Source organism: Oncorhynchus clarkii, chromosome 22, assembly GCF_045791955.1.
Source record: "Oncorhynchus clarkii lewisi isolate Uvic-CL-2024 chromosome 22, UVic_Ocla_1.0, whole genome shotgun sequence".
NCBI lineage: Eukaryota > Metazoa > Chordata > Actinopteri > Salmoniformes > Salmonidae > Oncorhynchus > Oncorhynchus clarkii.
The window spans coordinates 32458351-32483107 of record NC_092168.1 but is presented as its reverse complement, the minus strand read 5'-3'; the positions used below and the strand labels follow the sequence as shown (position 1 = coordinate 32483107).

General features: G+C 42.3%; 1 protein-coding gene across 2 annotated transcripts in view; it reads right to left on the bottom strand.

The window, feature by feature from the left end:
* Nucleotides 1-813: 813 nt before the first annotated feature.
* LOC139380797 (pre-mRNA-splicing factor CWC22 homolog) overlaps nucleotides 814-24757 on the bottom strand; it is a 50130-nt gene continuing 26186 nt past the window's right edge. For both annotated transcript variants that reach the window (XM_071123829.1, XM_071123830.1), the window contains exons 15-21: nucleotides 23865-23925; nucleotides 5563-5640; nucleotides 5112-5264; nucleotides 4611-4738; nucleotides 4347-4448; nucleotides 3674-3855; nucleotides 814-1999 (exon numbers count right to left, since the gene is read on the bottom strand). In XM_071123829.1, the coding sequence (XP_070979930.1) occupies nucleotides 1263-1999; nucleotides 3674-3855; nucleotides 4347-4448; nucleotides 4611-4738; nucleotides 5112-5264; nucleotides 5563-5640; nucleotides 23865-23925 (1441 nt within the window). In that variant the 3' untranslated portion in view covers nucleotides 814-1262. The remainder of the gene's footprint in view (nucleotides 2000-3673; nucleotides 3856-4346; nucleotides 4449-4610; nucleotides 4739-5111; nucleotides 5265-5562; nucleotides 5641-23864; nucleotides 23926-24757) is intronic.

Here is a 24757-nt window from a genome sequence, read left to right as displayed (position 1 = left end):
GAAAGTAGGGTGGTTGGTCGAGGTGGATGGGTAGGTGTATAACGGGAACCTCTATTAACTGAAAGTTTGCATATTCAAAACTCAAACAATTTTAGCGAATTTGCAACAACTTACCACTTTCTAAGCTACTTTGCAACTACTTAGCATGTTAGCTAACCCTTCCCATAACCCCTAACCTAACTAACGTTATCAATAACAAATTGGAATTCTTAAAAATGAATGCGTTTTTCTAAATTCCTAAAATATCATACAAAATGGATGGACATCCACAAATAAATACATACTATACGAAATGTAACATACTATTTGGAGTGTCTTCCATCCCAATATTGACCGTTTTCCTGCAACCCTGTGTAATGCATTTTGGTATGTACGCCCTTGGGGAAAATGTTGAAGGTCAAATAAGGTTGGATCCATCTGGAGATCACAATGTGAAGATCTATGTAAATTATGTAAGAAGCATGTATTCATACTGTGTGCATGTTTTATGTACTGAAACTATGTGATGACAGGTTATTGCATGCATTCTTACAAGAGTGTTTAACATAAACAATGTTGGAATTGCTCAGAACTGATCCTTTGTGGGTTGATGTGTGTTAGCGATCACCTGCTGGGTGTCCAAAAATGGTGGCGATTCAACAATTTAATGAACTGAAGTTGGCGGCCGATGTTCTGTAGTCAGAGGCAATAAGATTAGGCTTAGACAGCACCCGCTGATTTTAAGTACACTCTGCCATCCGTTGCTCTGGTGTTGCCTAGGGCAAACATGTTCAATATACTATATAATATTCAGTAATAAATCAAGTACAATTGAACAGTTGAATGATTTTTTATGTTTTGTCTTATTTTTTATCAACACAAAAATAGGTTGCCACTAATACAAAATAGGTTGATGCATCAAATACAAACTCACAAGCTTTCTTGACTTTACCAGTCTTACATTGATAACACCCAGAGAAAGAAACAATAATAGAAAAACTACTTTTGCAAGCAGATCTCTGCACTGTTATTGTTCCTATACAACCGCTGAACCATTCCTAAGAAAGATTTCATTGGGCAATATAAAATTGTAAAGGCTATGCATAAGATGCATACATTGAGAGAGACAGACAATGACAGAGAATGAGATGGAGCTGGCACATGAACAGCATGACTATCATAACTACTATGGCTCTGTTTCAATGTCTGCAGTAGCACACAACTTCAAATGATGTAAGTATGGACATTGGAAAGGAAGCCTACTACTTTTCTCATTGGTCCGGCTATCTCCGTCTGCGCGGGGAGCTATTCCTGCTCCGTTCCTCGTTTCGCCTGGGTTCTCTGTATCTGTCAGAGTGATGGCGGTTCTCCCTGTTCTCCTTGTCCGCCCGCTCTGCCTGCCGCTCCACCCCGTTCCTGTTCGAGTCCCTGGAGGAATCCATGTCCTTCTCCTTGCGGCTGCTCCTCTCCCGTGACTTTGACCTCTCTTTTTCTCTGTCCCTGCCTCCACTGCTCACTGGTTCCTTCTCTTTCTCAGGGCTACGGTGTCTGACTCGGTCGGCCTGGGGGGCTTGGTGTTTCCCATCGTTTCCCCCCCCACCGTCCTTGTTGTGCCTGCGGGCCTCGGGCTGTCTGTCCCCGTCCTCATAGTCTCGGTTTCTGCCAGGCCTGCCACGAGGCAGCTCCTTGTCATTGTGCCCTCCACGGTCAGAACGGTCGGGTCTCTCGTGTGTGGGTGGCGGAGCGTCTTCTACTCGACCACGGTGGCGAGAGGCTTTGTGGCGGTCCTCAGGCCGGGGTCTCCCCCCGCCGCGCTCCGCCACCTCTTCATCGCTACTGCTGTCATCACGGCGACGGTTCTCGTGTCTTAGACTCCTATTGGGCCGTTCCTCCAGAGGTGACTTCTGAAGCGAGATCTTTTTGGAAGAAGCCTTGTCCTTGGTCTTCTTGTCTTTCTTCTTGTCTTTGTCGCTCTTCTTTTTGCTCTGGCCCTTAGTCTTTTTACGCCTTGAATCAGAATCTGCAAAACAGTCAATTTGTCTTAGAAACTAAATATATCCAGACTTTGAATCAAAATCTATTAAACATGAGTAAAGAGCCTAAATACATCCAGAAGCATGCACACAACATGCCAGTTTGCCAGCCCATAGAGGGGCACATTCTCTATGCTGTGTATATAAAAAAAAAAAAATCTGTCAGTTTTGCCATTCCATATGAGTGGTCCGAGCTATGCCATGTGATGGGAGTTTGAGGGGGGCTTAGGTGTGTCCTAAATGGCACACTATTTACTATATAGTGCACTACTTTTAACCAGAGCCTTCTAGGGAATAGGGTACCATTTGGGATGCAGCCTGTGTGCAGATGATGTGTGGTGATGACAGACTGTGCTTTTGGCCAGTGCCTGTAGTGCCCTACTCTGCCATGTTAACATGTCACTCTGCCCTACAGAGAGCAGGCCGGGGGCACCCAACACCACACAAGTCAAACAGTCACTAAACCGCCAGAGTACAAAACTGACTGCAGGCGTGGGTTTGTATGTGTGTGTGTGTGTGTGTGTGGACCACTGCCGGGATTGACAGACTGTCTTTGCGTGCATGTTTTGCATAGAGATACATATACACACAGGCTGAATGGTAAATAGCCATATCAACATCACAGCCGAGAAACACCTCTGACCTCACACAGGCTTGATGTTCAGGACAATTTACTGAGAACCAACTGAAGCTCAGAGGTATTAGACATTTCAGTGCTATTGGACATTTCAGTGAACAGAGGTCATTTTGTCGCTATTGATTTGAAAGCAGTGATTATGTAGAGGACAGCTGTTTCACCAGGACAATCGCTGCTCTCTTGTTAAATTGGATATTTAAAATGTATCCCTGAAATATAAATGTTTTCTTAAATTGAAAAAGTGAATACAGACTGGTCCTTGGTTGGCAGTAGTTGCATTTCATCAGCATGGGACTGACACAAAAAGCCATCTTAATGTCCCTGATGCCACGATTAACACGATGTAGCCTAAACACTCCCATAAGTTGCTTTGGATAAAAACCAACACTAAATGGCAAATATTATTACCATATAATGTGACATGAGGGACAGGCCTTTTCTAGGGTAATAGTGATGTGATTCAAAACAGACAAGTTTCATGTCAATAGAGCTGGCCAATTCAATACATTTGCATGCTGAGTTAGATGGCTAAGTACAACACTGACATTCCTCAAGGTGAGGCATGCAATGACTCATGACGCAGGCTGACACACAGAGACACACAGACACACAAACACACACAGAGCAGGCTTGGCCACCCTCACAGCAGGGACAAGTAAAGAAGGGTACAACCATAGAAACATAATGATTAATTATACAGGCCCCACCACCTCCCCGGACACAACACAGGCATTAGAATTAGGTTGAGGTGAAGGTTGAGGGCAGACAGTTATTAAAGGACCAGCCCTTTTCATTTGTCTTAGAAAATATTCAGACTGCTGGTTAAAAGAGAGCTGGGTTGTAAGTTGATTGCAATGATGTCTTTTCAACTACCTAGCCTAAGTGTATCAATAAAAAAAGCATAGTGAGGGTGGCCTGGTCCCCAAGTGCTGTTTGTGCCGCCAATGACCAAAGTAGAAATAACAAACAGATCTGGGACCAGGCTATAGTAAGGGACTATCAGGGTGGTAAAGCTACTCTGTACCTGAGCAGTTGCTGGACGAGGAGTCAGTGGAGGAGTCAGAGCTGTCACTGTCGCTGCTGTCACTGTCTGAGGAAGACGAGTCAGAGGAGGAAGAGGACGAGTCGGAGTCGGATGACTCCACGTCCTGGTTCTGGGTCATGATTATCTTGGGGGCGTTCTTCAGATGCTCACGGAGCTCATCCCTATGGGTGGGAGAGTGGGTAGAGCGAGGGAGAAGGAGAGAGAAGGAGAGAGAAAGGGGAAAGAGAGCAAGAGAGAGAGAGATCGAGAAAGAATAAATTATAATAGCCTTGTTATTGTGTTACTTTTATTATTGCTTTTTATTTTAGTCTACTATCTAAATAGTCTAAATATTTTCTTCTTCTTGAACTGCACTGTTGGTTAAGGGCTTGTAACTAAGCATTTCACGTCTATACTTGATGTATTCGGCACATGTGACAAATAAAGTTTGAGTTGGCAGGAGATCACAGCAGGATGGTGACGCAATACCCCAACCTGCTATATTACAATGTGTTCCTGTGTGGCTCAGCAGGTAAAGGCAGCAGCAATGTGAAGGTTGTGGGTTAACAAATCACCAACACATACATAAAACGTATATGCAATCTCATTGTGCTGTTGCTTTGGATGAAAGTGGCACGTATTATGATTATATTATTAGAATGGAGACACTTACGTAAGTCCACCCAGGCCAATGGAGGTGAAGAAATTTATGGCGAATCGGGTGTTCCTGGGGTTGTCACGAGGGAAGAGACCCTCGAAGAAGGGCTGCAACGTCCTGGAAGATACAAAAAAGATCGGATGAGACAATCCAATGCATCAAAACGTGACAATTAAATGTATTTAAATTCAACTTAATTTATCCGTTCAGAGAATAGCAGAGCCAGATTACTAGTATCAACATCCTCAAGTGACATATTAGAAGACTAGATTGACGTACATATCCTTGAGTCGTTCATTGAGCCTGGGCAGACCCATGTAGGCACAGAGCTCCTGGAACAAGATCTTGACGAAGATTCGACTGGACGACGTGGTGGTGTCCTCACTGACTTTAATACATTCCAGCACCTGAGAAACACACAGACACGCAGTGTAACTAGATTAGTAGCTGTTGAAGGGAACTCAAATCACCAACTACGTTGCCTTAATTCCCAGCGTTAGATGAATCGATCAATAAGATTTAAAGCCATATTGATGCTGTAATACATTCTGATATGAAAGAAAGGATGCATTATGTCACGAACCCATGTGCGTAGTAACGGCAGAGTCAGCACAAGGTTTTAGGTTAGAGATGTTGAGTTACTGTGGCCAAAATGGCCCCCTAATCCCCATGTAGTGCACTAATTTCAACCAGGGCCCATAGGGCACAGTCAAAGGAGGTGCACTATATAGAGAATAGGGTGCCATTTGAGACGCAACCCTAGAGAGCTACAATACATACACTCCACGGGACAGAGTCAGTGTAAAGGAGATGAGCAAACATCCTGGCAACGTTTCTCAGTTTATTGGTCTCTAGGCGATGGATGGTTTCATACTGCTCCATGAAGATGGCCTCAAAACTCTCCATATAGTCCTTCTTCAGCAGACAAAACCTCTGAGAAATGAACAGAGTCAACAATGTTAGTTGAGAGTAGAATATAGTTGGTCTTAACGCAGTGCTCTTGAATGCGAGACAAATTCCTGTAAAAAGCCAAATGAATGAACTGCACTGTAGTAAACTACAAGGCTTATCAACAAATGTAATTTCAAGGGTGATGAAATTCCAACTTTCAGCATGCAACATAAGTTAATGAAAATTGTCTCAGGGATAAAGGAAAATGATGAAATATATATTTTGGTTATATTTAAATTAAAGAATATATATATAAATATATATTATTTGGTCTTCTTACCCCTGCTAGAAGACCAAAGAACTTCTCGTAGGTCCTTTGTTGGGCACAGCAGTCTAGAATCATGTTGCACAGCTCTTTCTGTTGGGAGAAGGCAGACACAAAAATAGCTTTAATCACTGGAACATGGACACAGAGGGGATGCTGAGACTTGGCCAAGCCAGGAAGGACTGCACCTATGGGGGATATAAAAAGACCCATCTGTTACATCCACCTGCAGCCAGCGAGTAGCCGGTCCTAAATTGGCCCCTATTCTCTACATAGTATACTACTTTGACGTGGCCCAGGTGAAAGGTAGTGCACTACATAGGGAACAGGGTGCCATTTTGGACATAACCATTCGGTGTCCTATCATCCTCCAACCAATATCCCAGCCAAGCAGATTATTGATTTCAAAAGACTATATTTTCATTGAGGAGGCCAGCCTTGGGCAACCATAGGCTGTGGTGTGATCAATCTTCAAATTAACGTCCTGGACAGGCCATGACCTGGCAGGGGCTGGCACCAAATTACACTGGTGGTGAGGAGAGATAGGAGAATCATGTTTGTGATATGGAGGGAGGAAAAATCGATACAAATTGGACTATTTGCTCATGTAAAATCTGAATGATTCCTTGGAATCATACCAAAGAATGCCGAAGTCATGTCAGAAAATGTTTTTCCAGGGTGTGATGTAATATGGAGGACCCGGCAAGCCAGCCTATTCCTTATAATGTATATTCCAACAGATATAACTTCCATGTATAACTTAAAATTAAAGTAAATTGTTTGCACTCACGACTGCTGGTTTCAATAAAATGTTCAGGTAAGTTAGAAGCAAATACTTTATGAATTTATTGTTACAAATCTACTTGCAAGGTTGCTAGACAACTAGCCTGCTAACATTAGCCCTACCAGCCTGCTAATGTTACGTTAGCACTGAGTTGGCCAGTTGCTATCAATGCCTATCTTACAGCTACATCAAAGTAAATCAAAGTTTTGGAAATATATAACACAATCTAACCAGTTATCAAAAAATGTTAGGTATATGCAGTTATCACATTAGCTCTTTAGCCAACTAGCTATTAGCCTAGCCAACCACCACGGTGTAGGTCGGCAAGCTAAAGCCCAACTACTGGAGACCAGCTAGAATACAACACAACTAAAACATAACCGCAGATTAAAAGAGAGAGCAGAGACTTACAGATGGACGGCTGGGGCCCAGCCAAAGGTAACACACGTTTAAATGAGTCCATGCCGAGTTAGCTACCAAAACGAGGGGGAGGCGGGCGCTTCACCGGGCTGAAATCCAAATTGGATAGATTACAGATGTCCGTCAGCTAGCACTAAGCCAAGGTAGAAAAAGTTACAAAACTCCCCAAAAGCACCAGAGTCTGCCGTACTAAAGGGTTCCCACTGGAGAACACAGAACACAAAATCTGTGAATAGCATGAGGTGTGGCTATCGTAAACCAGCTTGAGCTAGCTACCGAGCCAGCATACGAACTTGGTAGTCAGAGTAGAGTAGATCGTTCATGACGCTGACAAATAGTGCATTGTGGGGAGTTTAGAAGTATTCCGGAATTAAGTTAATAAATATGTAATAACCTAGAAACATAACTATATTGTACTTATAGGTAACCAGATTGAGACTACAATTAAATGACTACATCTTTGACTGTACTGAGTTACATTGGTGAGGAAAAACGTGTGCTTCCTAGCATTTAACTTATCATGTGGGCTAAAACCTGAATGACTCATGTGTGAACACATTTAAATTCATTGAGAAAGTAAAAGGTGTGAGAGAAAGTTCTCAGCATATAGCCTAGCTAGCTGACAGACTGGACAACTCATTTAACATCTCAGCACAGTTATCAAAATAATGATGGTTATGACTGAGGCTAGAATCTGTATGGTTCGTTATTGAGAGGCATGTCTGGTAACTGTCTCAGTAGACAGCAGCAGGAGGCTGTGTTATGTTGTGCGATACTGAGACTGGAAAGTGTGATGTTCACACAGTGTGCCTGATTCTCTGCCTGGCATGACAACACGATGGGAATGCAATGAGACCGCTGTCTGTCCCCCATCTCATCTCAGAACCCTCTCCATCCTGAGGATACTCAGGGCACCGCCCAAATGGCACCCTATTCCCTAATAGCGCACTACTTTTGACCAGAGACAAAAGTAGTGCTCTCCATAAGGAATAGGGTGCCATTTGGGATGCATCCTCATTCTCAACCACATCCACTACATTACCAAAAGCATGTCCCCCGTGCTCGTCGAACATCCCATTCCAAAATCATAGGCATGAATATGGAGTTGGTCGCCCCTTTGCTGCTATAACAGCCTCCACTCTTCTGGGAATGTTTTCCTCTAGATGTTGGAACATTGCTGCAGGGACTTGCTGCCATTCAGTCACAAGAACATTAGTGAGGTCGGGCACTGATGTTGGGCGATTAGGCCTGGCTTGCAGTCGGCGTTCCAATTAATCCCAAAGGTGTTTCATGGGGTTGAGGTCAGGGCTTTGTGCAGGCCAGTCAAGTTGTTCCACAACAATCTCAACAAACCATTTCTATATGGACCTTGTTTGTGCACGGGGGCATTGTCATTGTATGCGTCTTGCGGTTATCATTTCAACAGGAAAGGGCTTTTCCCAAACTGTTGCCACAAACTTAGAAGCACAGAATTGTCTAGAATGTAATTTTATGCTGTCACGTTAAGATATCCTAACTAAGGAGCCTAGCCCAAACTGTGACATTTGGCACTATGCAGTCGGGCAGGTAGCGTTCTCCTGGCATCCGCCAAACCCAGATCCGCCAAACCCAGAAGTGTGATTCATGACTCCAGAAAACAGTTTCCACTGCTAGGTTTGTGTGCAGCTGCTCAGCCATGGAAACCCATTTCATGAAGCTCCCGACGAACAGTTATTGGGCTGACATGGCTTCCAGAGGCAGTTTGGAACTTGGTAGTGAGGACAGACAATTTTTACGAGCTACATGCTTCAGCGGTCCTGTTCGGTGAGCTTGTGTGGTCTACCACTTCGCGGCTGAGCCGTTGTTGCTACTTGATGTTTCCACTTCACAATAACCGCACTTGACCGGGGCAGCTCTAGCAGTCCAGAAATTTGACTTACTAACTTGTTGGAAAGGCCGGCAATCTATGACGGTGCCAAGTTGAAAGTCACTGAGGTCTTCAGTAATGCTATTCTACTGCCAATGTTTGTCTATGGAGATTGCATGGCTGTGTGTTCGATTTTATACATTGCTCAGCAACTGGTGTGATTGAAATAGCCGAATCCACTAAATTTCAAGGGGCCTCCACATACTTTGGAATATATACAGTGGGGCAAGAAAGTATTTAGTCAGCCACCAATTGTGCAAGTTCTCCCACTTAAAAAGATGAGGCCTGTAATTTTCCTCATAGGTATACTTCAACTATGAGACAAAAAAAAGTCCAGAAAATCACATTTTAGGATTTTTAATGAATTTATTTGCAAATTATGGTGGAAAATAAGTATATGGTCAATAACAAAATGTATCTCAATACTTTGTTATATACCCTTTGTTGGCAATGACAGAGGTCAAACGTTTTCTGTAAGTCTTCACAAGGTTTTCACACACTGTTGCTGGTATTTTGGCCCATTCCGCCATGCAGATCTCCTCTAGAGCAGTGATGTTTTGGGGCTGTTGCTGGGCAACATGGACTTTCAACTCCCTCCAAAGATTTTCTATGGGGTTGAGATCTGGAGACTGGCTAGGCCACTCCAGGACCTTGAAATGCTTCTTACGAAGCCACTCCTTCGTTGCCCGGGCGGTGTGTTTGGGATCATTGTCATGCTGAAAGACCCAGCCACGTTTCATCTTCAATGCCCTTGCTGATGGAAGGAGGTTTTCACTCAAAATCTCACGATACATGGCCCCATTCATTCTTTCCTTTACACGGATCAGTCATCCTGGTCCCTTTGCAGAAAAATTGCCCCAAAGAATGATGTTTCCACCCCCATGCTTCACAGTAGGTATGGTGTTCTTTGGATGCAACTCAGCATTCTTTGTCTTCCAAACACGACGAGTTGAGTTTTTATCAAAAAGTTATATTTTGGTTTCATCTGACCATATGACATTCTCCCAATCTTCTTCTGGATCATCCAAATGCTCTCTAGCAAACTTCAGACGGAAATGGACATTTACTGGCTTAAGCAGGGGGACACGTCTGGCACTGCAGGATTTGAGTCCCTGGCGGCGTAGCGTGTTACTGATGGTAGGCGTTTTTACTTGGTCCCAGCTCTCTGCAGGTCATTCGCTAGGTCCCCCGTGTGGTTCTGGGATTTTTGCTCACCGTTCTTGTGCTCATTTTGACCCCACGGGGTGAGATCTTGCCCCAGATCGAGGGAGATTATCAGTGGTCTAGTGTGTCTTCCATTTCCTAATAATAGTCTTCCCAGCCTGGTGCAGGTCTACAATTTTGTTTCTGGTGTCCTTTGACAGCTCTTTGGTCTTGGCCATAATGGAGTTTGGAGTGTGACTATTTGAGGTTGTGGACAGGTGTCTTTTATACTGATAACAAGTTCCATTAATAGAGGTAACGAGTGGAGGACAGAGGAGCCTCTTAAAGAAGTTACAGGTCTGTGAGAGCCAGAAATGTTTGTAGGTGACCAAATACTTATTTTCCACCATAATTTGCAAATCAATTCATAAAAAATCCTACAATGTGATTTTCTTTCTCATTTTGTCTGCCATAGTTGAAGTGTACCTATGATGAAAATTACAGGTGTCTCATCTTTTTAAGTGGGAGAACTTGCACAATTGGTGGCTGACTAAATACTTTTTTGCCCCACTGTATAGTGTATCAGCCCATACAGGGCCAGCAAAGTCCATGCATAGAAATGACCAACTGGAACAGTGACAATCTTCTACTGATATATCCAATCACAAAATCAACACTCTGGCTGTGTCTGAAATGGCACACTGTTCCCTATATAGTGCACTAATGTCAGCTGGTAGACATCGTGGAACACAGCAGCAATACAACTCTACCAACACTTTAAAACTAGTGGTTCAGGTACAGTTGAAGTTGGAAGTTTACATACACCTTAGCCAAATACATCTTAACACAGTTTTTCACAATTCCTGACATTAAATCCTAGTAAACAGTCCCTGTCTTAGGTCAGTTAGGATCACCACTTTATTTTAAGAATGTGAAATGTCAGAATTATAGTAGAGAGAATGATTTATTTCATCACATTCCCAGTGGGTCAGAAGTTTACAAAACACTCAATTCGTTTTTGGTAGCATTGCCTTTAAATTGTTAAACTTGGGTCAAACGTTTCCACAAGCTTCCCACAATGAGTTGGGTGAATTATGGCCCAGTCAGGTTGGTAGGCCTCCTTGCTCACACACGCTGTTTCAGTTCTGCCCACAAATTCTCTATAGGATTGAGGTCAGGGCTTTGTGATGGCCTCTCCAATACCTTGACTTTGTTGTCTTTAAGCCATTTTGCCACAACTTTGGAAGTATGCTTGGGGTTATTGTCCATTTGGAAGACCCATTTGAGACCAAGCTTTAACTTCCTGACTGATGTCCTGAGATGTTGCTTCAATATATCCACATAATTTTCCATCCTCATGATTTCATCTATTTTGTGAAGTGCACCAGACCCTCCTGCAGCAAAGCACTCCCACAACATGATGCTGCCACACCTGTGCTTCACGGTCGGGATGGTGTTCTTCGGCATGCAAACCTCGCCCTTTTCCTCCAAAAATAACCATGGTCATTAGACCAGAAGACATTTCTCCAAAAAGTACGATCTTTGTTGCCATGTGCAGTTGCAAACCGTAGTCTGGCTTCTTCCTTGCTGAGCGGCCTTTCAGGTTACGTCAATATAGGACACGTTTTACTGTGGATATATTTACTTTCCTCCAGCATCTTCACAAGGTCCTTTGCTGTTGTTCTGGGATTGATTTGCACTTTTCGCACCAAAGTACATTCATCTCTTGGAGACAGAATGCGTCTCCTTCCTGAGCGGTATGTCGGCTGCGTGGTCCCATGCTGTTTATACTTATGTACTATTGTTTGTACAGATGAACGTGGTACCTTCAGGCGTTTAGAAATTGCTCCCAAGGATGAACCAGACTTGTGGAGGTCTACAATATTCTTTCTGAGGTCTTGGCTGATTTCTTTTGATTTCCCCAAAGAGGCACTGAGTTTGAAGGTAGTGGGTTGAAATGAATCCACAGGTCCACCTCCAATTGACTCAGAAGCTTCTAAAGCCATGACATAATTTTCTGGAATTTTCCAATCTGTTTAAAGGCACAGTCAACTTAGTGGATGTAAACTTCTGACCCACTGGAATAATGATACAGTGAATTATAAGTGAAATAATCTGGTCTGTAAACAATTGTTGGAAAAATTACTTGTGTCGTGCACAAAGTAGATGTCCTAACCGACTTGCCAAAACTATAGTTTGTTAACAAGAAATTTGCGGAGTGGTTGAAAAACTAGTTTTAATGACTATCCCCTTGATTTGAGACAGAGAGAGACAGGCCGCTCACAGAAGATAATATTTTCCCTTCCTGTTTTAATAGAGTCCTTTTCATTTGATCTCATTTAAAAACATAGGCAGTGTTCCTGTGTGTGTCCAGTGAGTTCTGAGAAAAGAACAGGGTTGTGGTCTGCTGTGCAGTGGTTGTGAAGAATCGGGCGACTGTTACTGATTCAGTCATTAGCTTTCCTAATGTGTCTATCCATCACAGCTGGAATATTGAGCAGACCATGAGCTCTAGAGAAGAGCCTGTTCCTCGGGATCCTAGCAGGCAGGAAAGGAAATCTCCAGGTCTCAGTTCTTATCCTATCCATTTGGCTGTCAGTCCATGGACATCTCTAAATGCCTGTGTACTCAGAATTACAAAGCCTATAGAATATATGTGAATTATAGGATCTCTGTGTGTACCCCTGTCCACCTGGCTGTGGGTGCAGAAACCCATGTCGCTGACACTACCTGAGTCCGTATATCTGGGTGAGTATTACTCTGGTATTATTCTGCTACTCTAGGCTCCATAGGAAGTGTGAGGATTACATGCATAGATATAGAACCATATAGAAATACACTATATATATTCAAAACTATGTGGACACCACTTCAAATGAGTGGATTAGGCTATTTCAGCCACACCTGTTGCTGGCAGGTGTCGAGCACATACATGCAATCTCCATAGACAAACATTGGCAGTAGAATGGGCTTACTGAAGAGCTCAGTGACTTTCAACGATGCACCGTCATAGGATGCCACCTTTCCAACAACTCAGTTTGTAAAATGACTGCCCTGCTAAAGTTAGCCCGGTCAACTGTAAGTGCTGTTATTGTGAAGTGGAAACGTCTAGGACAACAATGGCTTAGCCACAAAGTGGTAGGCCACACCAGCTTACAGAACGGGACCGCCAAGTGCTGAAGTACATAGAAATCGTCTGTCCTCGGTTGTAACACTACCTCCCGAGTTCCAAACTGCCTCTGGAAGCAACGTCAGCCCAATAACTGTTTGTCGGGAGCTTCATGAAATGGGTTTCCATGGCCGAGCAGCCACACAAGCCTAATATCACCAGGCGCAATGCCAAGCGACGGCTGGAGTGGTGTAAAGCTCGCCACCATTGGACACTGGAGCAGTGGAAACGCATTCTCTGGAGTGCATGAATCCCGCTTCCCCATCTGGCAGTCCGACGTACAAATCTGGGTTTGGCGGATGCCAGGAGAACGCTACCTGCCCAAATGCATGGTGCCAACTGTAAAGTTTCGTGGAGGACAAATAATGGTCTGGGGCTGTTTTTCATGGTTCGGGCTAGGCCCTGTATTTCAAGTGAAGGGAAATCTTAACGTGTCAGCATACAATGACATTCTAGACGATTTTGTGCTTCCAACTTTCTGGGAACAGTTTGGGGAAGGCCTTTCCTGTTTCAGCATGACAATGCCCCCGTGCCCAAAGCGAGGTCCATACAGAAATGGTTTGTCGAGATTGGTGTGGAAGAACTAGACTAGCCTGCACAGAGCCCTGACCTCAACCCCATCAAACACCTTTGGGATGAATTGGAATGACGACTGCAAGCCAGAGCTAAACGCACAACATCAGTGCCCAACCTCACTAACGCTCATGACTGAATGGCAGCAAGTCCCCGCCGCAATATCTAGTGGAAAACCTTCCCAGACAAGTGGAGGCTGCTATAGCAGCAAAGGGGGACCAACTCCATATTAATTCCCGTGATTTTGGAAAGAGATGTTCGACGAGCCAGTGTCCACATAGTTTTGGTCATGTAGTGTAGTTCTATGATTACATGCTTTTTCCTTACCATGAAAGCAGTCTATGGACAGGGAAAGACATCAATACCTACGAGCTGGGTGGGTATAGTACCCTGTTATGACAATGGTATTACTTTGGGCTGGGCAGTAAAGGAAGCGTGGGGTTTCCCAGCAGCATTAGGCCCACACCCTACACTCTCTCAGGACATAATGTCATGCCATCTCTCTTTGGTCGTCAGTGCCTATTGTGTTCAGGAGGGGGGTGCAGGTTGGGGCTATACAGGCAGGCTGGGTGACATTCTCTTCCCTTACAGCATGTACTGTCCTTTCCCATCTGGTGTGTGTGAGAGAGAGGAGCCCAACTCTAACCTTTGGCTCAGGGACTAGAAGCTGCAGGCTGAGGAGCACAGGGAATGTGATTGACACTGACAGAACTACTAGCTCGCTACCCATCAGCAGCTGGAATTCCATATGGAATAATAAAAAGCATTCAACAAGAATAATTGCAGAGCCGTCTCGAATATGAGTCTTGCTTTGCCTTGACTAGCTTGAACAACCAGGGCTACTTCAACACATATGGTGTCATAGACAGTCACGTTACTTAGTGTAAAACCCTGAAAGCAGGCAAACAAACAGGATGTCCTCTGAATGCTTTTAGCACTGGATAGATAGCTTCACGGGCAGACGAAGTCCTTCCATCTCCCCCTCTCCTTTCCTGTGTTCCTTCCATCCATCTTCCCCCTTCCCCAAAGGACCGCTGCTGTGCTAATGCATCTCCCATGGGACGGACATTCCTGTTCTTATAATTATATATTATATAGTTCTTATAATTATATTTCTATGGGCTTCCCTCTGCCAGGAGGGTCTCACTCCATGCGGCTGCAAAACTGGAGGCTGAATACTTAACAAATAATTCCAAGGAGAGAGACAACTTCCAGTAAAAGGTTTGTCAAAGAATTAACCCAAATTAAGTCAAGAATTGACTTTGAAAAATAGGAAATAAACATTTCAATCCACATCGGGTTCAGTATCCACACCTGGATTCTAAAGATGAAACTCCTCCTACACTCTTTAATACAACAGCATATAATTTATAACACCATCCCTAGACAATCTCCAAGGCTCTGCAGCTGAAAGACTGTAAACTAACAACATTGGTGTGCTTAGCTACTACTATGGGTAGCAGCTAAGCATGCCATACGGGTATGAACCAGTAAAATGTAACTTGAAAAAAATAATGATCTAATATTAAAGATCACTGAAATACTGGCTGAGATTGATCTGTCCTGCTTTATCAATCTTAATTTTTCTAGCAGACCAAACTAGCATGGTGAGTCATGGAGGCAAGCAGATGTGCTGTGAATAATGAGAGAGGAACCAACTGATTCATTCTTCACTCTCACTCCCCTTACAGTGATGTGTTCTCCCTCTCTCACTGCTGACAAGGACAATAATCACATTGCCAGACTAGTAGACAGTGGTGGTAGCGCTGCTAGCCGTACACACAGCCCATCTTCTTTATTAAGTCTACTTTACAGTTCACACAATCACACCTCATAGAAATGAATGAATAATAGGCTGTGTGACTGCGTCATATAGGCCAATCCAGCCCCAAGATGTAGCCTAGGGTGTCAAATTTGGGATATCACACCTTAGATAAATGAATAAAACTGTGTGAATGTGTCATAATCCTAATATGTTCACATTATCCACTCCGATATCCACACCATTAATATATTAGATATACTATACGAAATCAGAAAAATCTAAACTCCTATTAATGTTTCTTGCCTCAGAGGAGCCTAATTATCTTAACAGAAATCCACTGGGTAAAATAGATACAATGCCTTCAGAAATTATTCACACATTGACTTTCCAAATTCTGTTGTGTTACAAAGTGGGATTAAAATGGATTTGTCATTTTTAGTTCACGATCTACACAAAATTATTGAATATAAAACACTAATACTGTAGTACATCTTGATTAGATAAGTATTTAACACCTTGAGCCAATTCATGTTAGAATCACCTTTGGCAGCGATTACAGCTTTCTGGGTAAGGCTAAGAGCTTTGCACACCTGGACTGTACGTTATTTGCCCATTCTTTAAAACAATCACTCAAGTTCTGTGTAGTTGGCGTCTTGTTAAGCAACTCTAGTGTATATTCTACCTTTTGTTTTAGGTAATTGTCCTGCTGAAAGGTGAATTTGTCTCCCGGTGTCTGTTGGAAAGCACAGTTTTCCCTCTAGATTTTTGCCCTTTGCTTAGCTCTATTCCTTTTATTTCTTTATCCTAAAAAAACTCCCTAGTCCTTGCCGATGATAAGCATACCCATAACATGATGCAGCCACCACTATGCTTGAAAATATGAAGAGTGGTACTTGGTGGTGTTGTGTTTGCCCCAAACATAACGCTTTGTAAATCAGGACAAAAAAAAGAGTACTTCTTTGTCACATTTTTTGCAGTATTACTTTATTGTATAGGATTTATTTAGGCTTGCCATAACAAAAGGCTGGAAAACTTGACTCAAGACATTTCAGCGTTTAATTGAATGAATTTGTAAACATGCCTAAAAAGAAAGCCACTGACATTATGGGGTACTGTGTGTAGATCAGTAACACAACATCTACATTTAATCCATTTGAAATTCAGGCTGTAACACAACAAAATGTGGAAAAGGTCAAGGGGTGTGGGTTTCTGAATGCACTGTAGATGGATGATGTGTAGATTAAAGTATAGTTAAACGGCCAATGGCCTGTTCAGCCATGTAGGCTAATATCTAGTTATGGGAGGATGCTTATGTGACTCGTTTCAGGAAACTAGGCGTATGACGGGCATCACAACTTCACAGGAAAGTAAAAAAATAAAAATAAAAAAAATAAAAATAAAATAAAAACGTTTTGGCAGAAATGCCTTCTGGAACGTGTGCCTTAATAACAAACTTGTATGCTATCTGTAAATATGAATACAATTGTTAAATTATGAGCCTATTTGGTTTAGCCATGGAGAAAGACAGCATCCGTCCCGCTAGCCATGATTGGCTGAGATAATGGATTGGCTGGACATGCCGAGAGATGAGTTTGGATTGGTCTGCCATGTAGCATGCTTCTGTCTATTTGAGCTTGTCACCATGTCTAGGTAATCCTTTCTAATGCGGCTTTAAAAAAAATCACTTGGTAGAACTGCTTAAGTGTTGCTCTCCACTTTCTGGAGGACAAAGTTTTGAAATCAGTGGAAGGCCTGGTGGAATTAGAGTATGATAGCTAAGGAGATGGAGAAAACACCTGTCTCAGGATTACATCTTCAAACTAAGGGCAACCATGGCATCTGTGAGAGAGGGATATAGCTACATTTTCAAATATTACACTTTTCTAATTCTGTCAGAAAGTCGTTTTCATTTGAAGTTAAAGTGTACTGCTAGCTAGCGAGCTAACATTAGCTGTCTGGCTGGCTTGATCGCTAGCTAACATTACGTGTATGATCTGTGTAGTAATATTATTCGTATCTCAGAGCCATTTGCTTTGCTAGTTATAGCCTAATGTTAGCTAGCTAACATTGAACCTGGTTGGTTAGCTACCTGCAGATTCATGCAGGGTAGTAACATTATGAGTTAAGATTATGGTTTGTGGTTTAGCTTGCTACATGTCTTAACAAGACTCCACTATGCAAGTAACCATTTCAATAGAATGTTTATGTCACTGCGACAACTGTTGATAGACGTAGCAGGTAAATTCCCTCAGAATAACTGACAAATTTACAAATGCTCAACACCTGTTGAATATGGCCGGTGTCAGTAAACATTGGCAAAAAATTGTTGCCAGCAGCACAGTCACCAACGCTCTGGATAACATAGAAACAGCCTAACGAGCTCTGCATGGGTGTGTAAAATGGTCAGAGCTGGTCAGAGCTGTTCTCTCATTTGTGTCTGGAAGGAGCTAGCAAGCTAGCCAACGTTAGTCAGTTAGCTTGGGTGCTTGACTGGTGTTGTTAGGACAGAACGTTCAGATCAACCCTACTCCTCGGTCTCCCACGCAAATCCTTAAAGAGGGGCTAAACCTTAAGAGAGGGTATGAACGATGCTGAATGGGTGTAGACAAAGAGGAGCTCTCCAGTAGGTGTACCAAAATATTCAAAGGCCATTTTCTCAAAAGTGAGGTTTATCAACTTTCAAAGCAGAATTACTTTTTTTTTTGTATTATTATTTTTTTTTGCCCCTTTTTCTCCCCAATTTCGTGGTATCCAATTTTTGTAGTAGCTACTATCTTGTCTCATCGCTACAACTCCCGTACGGGCTCGGGAGAGACGAAGGTTGAAAGTCATGCGTCACAAGCCGCACTGCTTCTTAACACAGCGCACATCCAACCCGGAAGCCAGCCGCACCAATGCGCCGGAGGAAACACCGTGCACCCGGCCACCTTGGTTAGCGTACACTGCGCCCAGCCCGCCACAGGAGTCGCTGGTGCGCGATGAGACAAGGACACCCCTACCGACCAACCCGGGCGACGCTAGGCCAATTGTGCGTCGCCCCACGGACCTCCCGATCGCGGCCGGTTACGACAGAGCCTGGGCGCGAACCCAGGGACTCTGATGGCACAGCTGGCGCTGCAGTACAGCGCCCTTAACCACTGCGCCACCCGGGAGGCCCTAGAATTACTTTTCTATTGTTCCTCAACTGTAGTGTATGATACAATTTCTAGCTATTAGTTTCTACTTTTATCCAATGTAAAAAAAAACAATTTCAAATGTTCCTAAATAAGACCGAATCGAGCCGGTCTGTCAATTATTAACTCACCCCGGCCATGACAGTATGCTTAACATTGACAGAGGAGTAAAAGTGATTCAGTGGACCCAGATTAAGCATAGTCCTGGACTAAAAAGCATGCTCAGTGGAAAATCCTAATTTAAAGGGCTTCTTTCCCAGGAGTAGGCTTAATCTGAATCCAGGATATAGAGCTGCCAAACCTCTGCCTGCCCCCCCCCTCTAATGACCTTGTATTTCAGACAAACAGGACCTGCAGGGTTGTTTAATCATAGTCCATCAGTACTCATTACAGTCACTCCTCACTTTAACAAAGACCTTTCTCAATCTTCTTCCATCTCTAATTATCTGTGACTGATATGGTAACAGAGAGCTAGGGGGAAGGATAGTAGGTGAGTGTGAAAAAGAGATAAAGTGAGCAAGAAAGAGTGAGCAAGATAAATATGTAAGGAAGGAGAAGTGGGACAGGAAAGGGAAGAGTAAATTGTCTCTAATTGTCTCTACAAATGTTACAGTATAGCAGCCTATTATCTCAATTATCCAGGTAATGACTGTGGCTGTACAGTCTGAGCTGGGACCAAGTGGCCAGTAAACAGTTACAATTAAGGTCTGGATGGCAGCTGTGAGGAAACTGACAGTTCCTTACCCTGTGCTCATCTCACAATAATGTGTTCTGGAACACCTCGGCATGTATTTAGGAATCAATTATAAGGTCATGATGTAGAAGCCATGAACAAAACACAGCTATAGGTTCAGAGAACAATTAATTTAAATATCATAGGTTACAAAAACGTGAACCAAATAGTCTAGTACGTCAATCAATCAAGAAATGCCACTCCCAAGAATAGCCATATAGCAAGCTATATAATACAGCCACTACCAGATGAAGCTCTGTCAGACACTGTCCTGCCACAACAAAAGCTAGACGATGGGAACACTGATGATTTTTTTTTATGTTTAAAGTGACCTACTTAGTAGCACACTCACAAAAGCAGCCATTTGATGTGTTATACAACTGCTGACCCCGTGGCTATATGACACAATGTACACGTGATCTAAGCCTAAGTAATTCCTTAATACAGCAGGGAAAAGACAGATATATCAAAGATGGCTGGGTAAATTGTCTTAGCTACACTATTTACTTACATATCATAGCTTTATTTTCAATCCATTTCTTATGGAATTGCATAAGACACCAAACGTGTACCAGAGTACAGGTAAATGAGAGTGATCACATAATATTATTTCAACCCACAAACGTATGTAGTGTTGGCAGGCTACTAGAAGAAACACGACCTATCGTACAGCTATTAAAGGTAACATACAGTGCCTTCAGAAAGTATTCATACTCCTTGACTTAATTGCACATTTTGTTGTATTACAGCCTGATGTATTAAATATATATTTTTTCTACACACAATTCCAATAATGAAAGTGCTAACATTTATTGAAAATGTAATACAGAAATCTAATTTACGTAAGTATCCCACCTTTGGCAGTGATTACAGCTTTGAGTCGTCCTGGGTATGTCTACCAGCTTTTCTCCCATTCTTCCTTTGAGATTTTTTCAAGCTCTGTTAAGTTAGATGGGGAGCGGCAGTGAACAGCAATCTTCAAGTCTTTCCACAGATTTTCAATGGGATTCAAGTCCGGGCTTTGGCGGGGCCACTCAAGGATTTTCACATTCTTGTTCTGAAGCCATTCCAACATTGCTTTGGCTGTATGCTTGGGATCATTGTCCTGTTGGAACGTGAATCTTTGCCCCCAGTCTAAGGTCATTTGCACTCTGAAGCACCACCATGCTTCATGGTAGGGATGGTGTTACATGTGATGAGCTGTGCTTGGTTTTCTCCAGATAGTGCTTTGGCCAAAGAGTTTGATTTTTGTCTCAGACCACAGAATCTTTCGCCTTACGCGCTCAGAATCTTTCACATGCCTATTTGTAAACATCAGGCAGACAGGCTGTCATGTGCCTTTTTCTCAGGAGTGGCTTCCATCTGGCTTCCATCTCCAATAAAGTCCTGATTGGTGCTATCGAGACTATTGTCCTTCTGAGAGTTCTCCCATCTCAGCCGAGGAACATGGTAGTTCTGTCAGAGTGGTCATTGTGTTCTTGGTCACCTCCCTGACCGTCCTTCATGGCCAGTAGCTAAATTTGGCCAGACTACGTTTTGCAACTGCACATGGGGACACAGATCATACTTTTTGGAGAAATGTCCTCTTGTCTGATGAACCAAAAACAGAACTGTTTGGCCATAATGACCATCGTTATGTTTGGAGGAAAAGGGGGAGGCTTGCAAGTCAAAGAAACACCATCCCAACCGTGAAGCACGGGGGTGGCAGCATCATGTTGGGGGGTGCTTTGCTGCAGGAGGGACTGGTGCACTTCACAAAATAGATGGCTTCATGAGGTAGAGAATTATGTGGATATATTAAAGCAACATCAAGACATCAGTCAGGAAGTTAAAGCTTGCTTGCAAATGAGTCATCCAAATGGACAATGACCCCAAGCATACTTCCAAAGTTGTGGCAAAATGGCTTAAGGACAACAAAGTCAAGGTATTGGAGTGGCCATCACAAAGCCCTGACCTCAACCCTATAGAAAATGTGTGGGCAGAACTGAAAAAGTGTGTGCGAGCAAGGAGGCCTACAATCCTGACTCAATTACACCAGCTCTGTCAGGAGGAATGGGCCAAAATTCACCCAATCTATTGTGGGAAGCTTGTGGAAGGCTACCCGAAACATTTGACCCAAGTTAAACAATTTAAAGGCAATCCTACCAATTACTAATTGAGTGTATGTAAACTTCTGACCCACTGGGAATGTGATGAAAGAAGTAAAAGCTGAAATAAATCACTCTACTATTATTCTGACATTTCACATTCTTAAAATGTGGTGATCCTAACTGACCTAAAATAGGGAGTTTTCACTAGGATTAAATGTCAGGAATTGTGAAAAACGGAGATTAAATGTATTTGGCTAAGGTGTATGTAAACTTCCTACTTCAACTGTGTGTGTGTATGTATGTGCACACACACACACACACACACACACACACACACACACACACACACACACACACACACACACACACACACACACAGGGGCAAAAAAGTATTTAGTCAGCCACGAATTGGGCAAGTTCTCCCACTTAAAAAGATGAGAGGCCTGTAATTCTCCTTTTGTCTGTCATTGTTGAAGTGTACCTATGATGAACATTTTAAGTGGGAGAACTTGCACAATTGGTGGCTGACTAAATACTTTTTTGCCCCACTGTATGTATGTATGTATGTATGTATGTATGTGTATATATATATATATATATATATATATATATATATATATATATATATATACACATATACACAATATAATTTACATAATATATATACATACATTTACGTATTTTAGGCGTATATTTATTTTGTTTTCAACTAGTTAAAGTGTTTTCTATTTACCTTTTTAGATTTTATATATTCATATTTTATATTATGTAACATGCTTAATTGAACATTTGCACAAAGGTCCTAAATTAAAGGATAAATAATCAAATATGAGTAAGCACCTTTTATTTGTTGAGTGTAATTCAACATGTAATAAGAAATAGGCCTTTACATGTAATCATGTTATATAAACTATTTATTCATTGAATTTACAGAAAATGTGCTATATAAGGATATTACATTTTGGCCATATCTCCCGGCCCTATTTGGTGAACCAGTAAAGGGGTGTGAATACTTATATTATGCATTTCATTTTCAACAAATTTGCCAACATGTCTAAAAACATGTTTTCACTTTGGTATTGTGTATAGACAGGGGAGAAAACATATATTTAATCCATTTTGAAACATAAAAGGTGCATTAAAAAGGTGAACTCAGAAGATATGCTTCCAAACATGAAAGGTGTAGGTGCTTTAACCTCCAGCGACGAGCAATCCCGTATCCGGGAGCGTAATCATAGCCTCAAGGTCATTACCATAACGCAACGTTTCCTATTCATGAAAATCGCAAATGAAATGAAATAAATATATTGAAACACAAGCTTAGCCTTTTGTTAACAACACTGTCATCTCAGATTTTCAAAATATGCTTTTCAACCAAAGCTACACAAGCATTTGTGTAAGAGTATTGATAGCCTAGCATAGCATTAAGCCTAGCATTCAGCAGGCAACATTTTCACAAAAACAAGAAAAGCATTCAAATAAAATAATTTACCTTTGAAGAACTTTGGATGTTTTCAATGACGAGACTCTTAGTTAGATAGCAAATGTTCATTTTTTCCAAAAAGATTATTTGTGTAGACGAAATACCTCCGTTTTGTTCATCACGTTTGGCTAAGAAAAATACCGGAAAATGCAGTCACTTACAACGCCAAACTTTTTTCCAAATTAGCTCCATAATATTGACAGAAACACGGCAAACGTTGTTTAGAATCAATCCTCAAGGTGTTTTTCACATATCTATTCGATAATCTATCAGTGGTGGCAGCTGGCTTCTCACCAGAAACAAACTGAAAAATACTGCAGCTGGAGATTACGCAATAATTGCAACGGAGGACACCAAGCGACCACCTGGTAGATGTAGTCTCTTATGGTCAAGCTGACTCCTAGCCCCTTCACAGCCATATAAGGAGTCATTGCCATGAGGCGGTTTCAAAAAATGCGGCACTTCCTGATTGGATTTTTATCTGGGTTTCGCCTGTAACATCAGTTCTGTGGCACTCACAGACAATATCTTTGCAGTTTTGGAAACGTCAGAGTGTTTTCTTTCCAAAGCTGTCAATTATATGCATAGTCGAGCATCTTTTCATGACAAAATATATTGTTTAAAACGGGAACGTTTTTCATCCAAAAATTAAAAGAGCGCCCCCTATATCGAAGAAGTTAACAGTGTGTAGGATGCCAATAAACCTCTGCCTACTAGTGAATTTCTACAGAAAAATATATAGCAGTTGGTTATTACAATGTCCACATGTTGAAAAAGGGCCGCTTGGGGGTATTTTATCACTTAAATCATTGTGGAGTACACCCAGTTCCTAAATGAGGGCTTTATTTGGGCTGTGTAAAGCTGCAAAACAAGGAAATTAAGATGACAAATGCTTACCGAGTGACTTGGAAGAATCCAACAACCCAGGAGACCAGAAACAAATATTTAGATGACGGTCAGGGTTCAGATAAAAGGCTTTGGAAGCTCTTTAGATTAGATGGGCATGACACGGCAGGCTGGCAGCTAGGGGAAAGTACACTGGTGGAAGGGTACTGGGAGAATAAGTATTGTAACCTACTGTTTGGCTGTCAGGAAAGTCCATCTTGATCAACTTGTGGGCACACTCCTCAAAATCCAAACTGTTGAAAGAAGAGAAACATTTATTCGTAATTCGTCATCACGTTATAATAATTATCCTATGAGTGCATAAGTTTGCATTATCAACTGTCAAACAGCTTTATCAAGTCATATGGACGAGGACATAGTGTCTGGGCACGAGGCAAGATAACTTGCTCTGTGATGAAATGTTACAAAATTATCACACAAAAAAATAAGTCTATATGTCCTCATGTATATTTTAGAAGTACGTTCAGTACCCATTTAGTGGAGTTTATATATCCATAAACTAACATGGGGCAGATTACTTATTTGAATGTGATCACTTTGGAAAATTCCACCCAACAGCTCCATTTAGGAAGCAGGCAGGACTGCATCCTGCAGACATGGTATAAAACTGTGGTGAACACCATGGACTTCTCATTTCATTCAGACATGGTGTAAAACTGTGGTGGACACCACGTACTTCTCATTTCATTCAGACATGGTGTAAAACGGTGGTGGACCCCACAGACTTAATTTAATTCAGACATTTCTCTTCTATAGCCGCCGAAACTGCTGACACAGACCGACACACTGCTGAGTCAACGGTGTTGATCCACAACGTCTGGACCAAAATTCACACAACACTAAAAACTGTCCTGACCGTGTCGCTCAGATGGTATAGCATGGCACTTGCAAAGCCAGGGTGGTGGGTTCGATTCCCACGGGGGGACCAGAATGAATGAAAATGTATGCAGTCACTGGATAAGTGTCCAGCTTCTCAAACTATAGACTTTTGTTTTTGCTTGTTCGACCGAGAGTAGTCTTTTTTTGACCAATCAATTGGTTGAATTTGTAAAATGTGTATTTTTC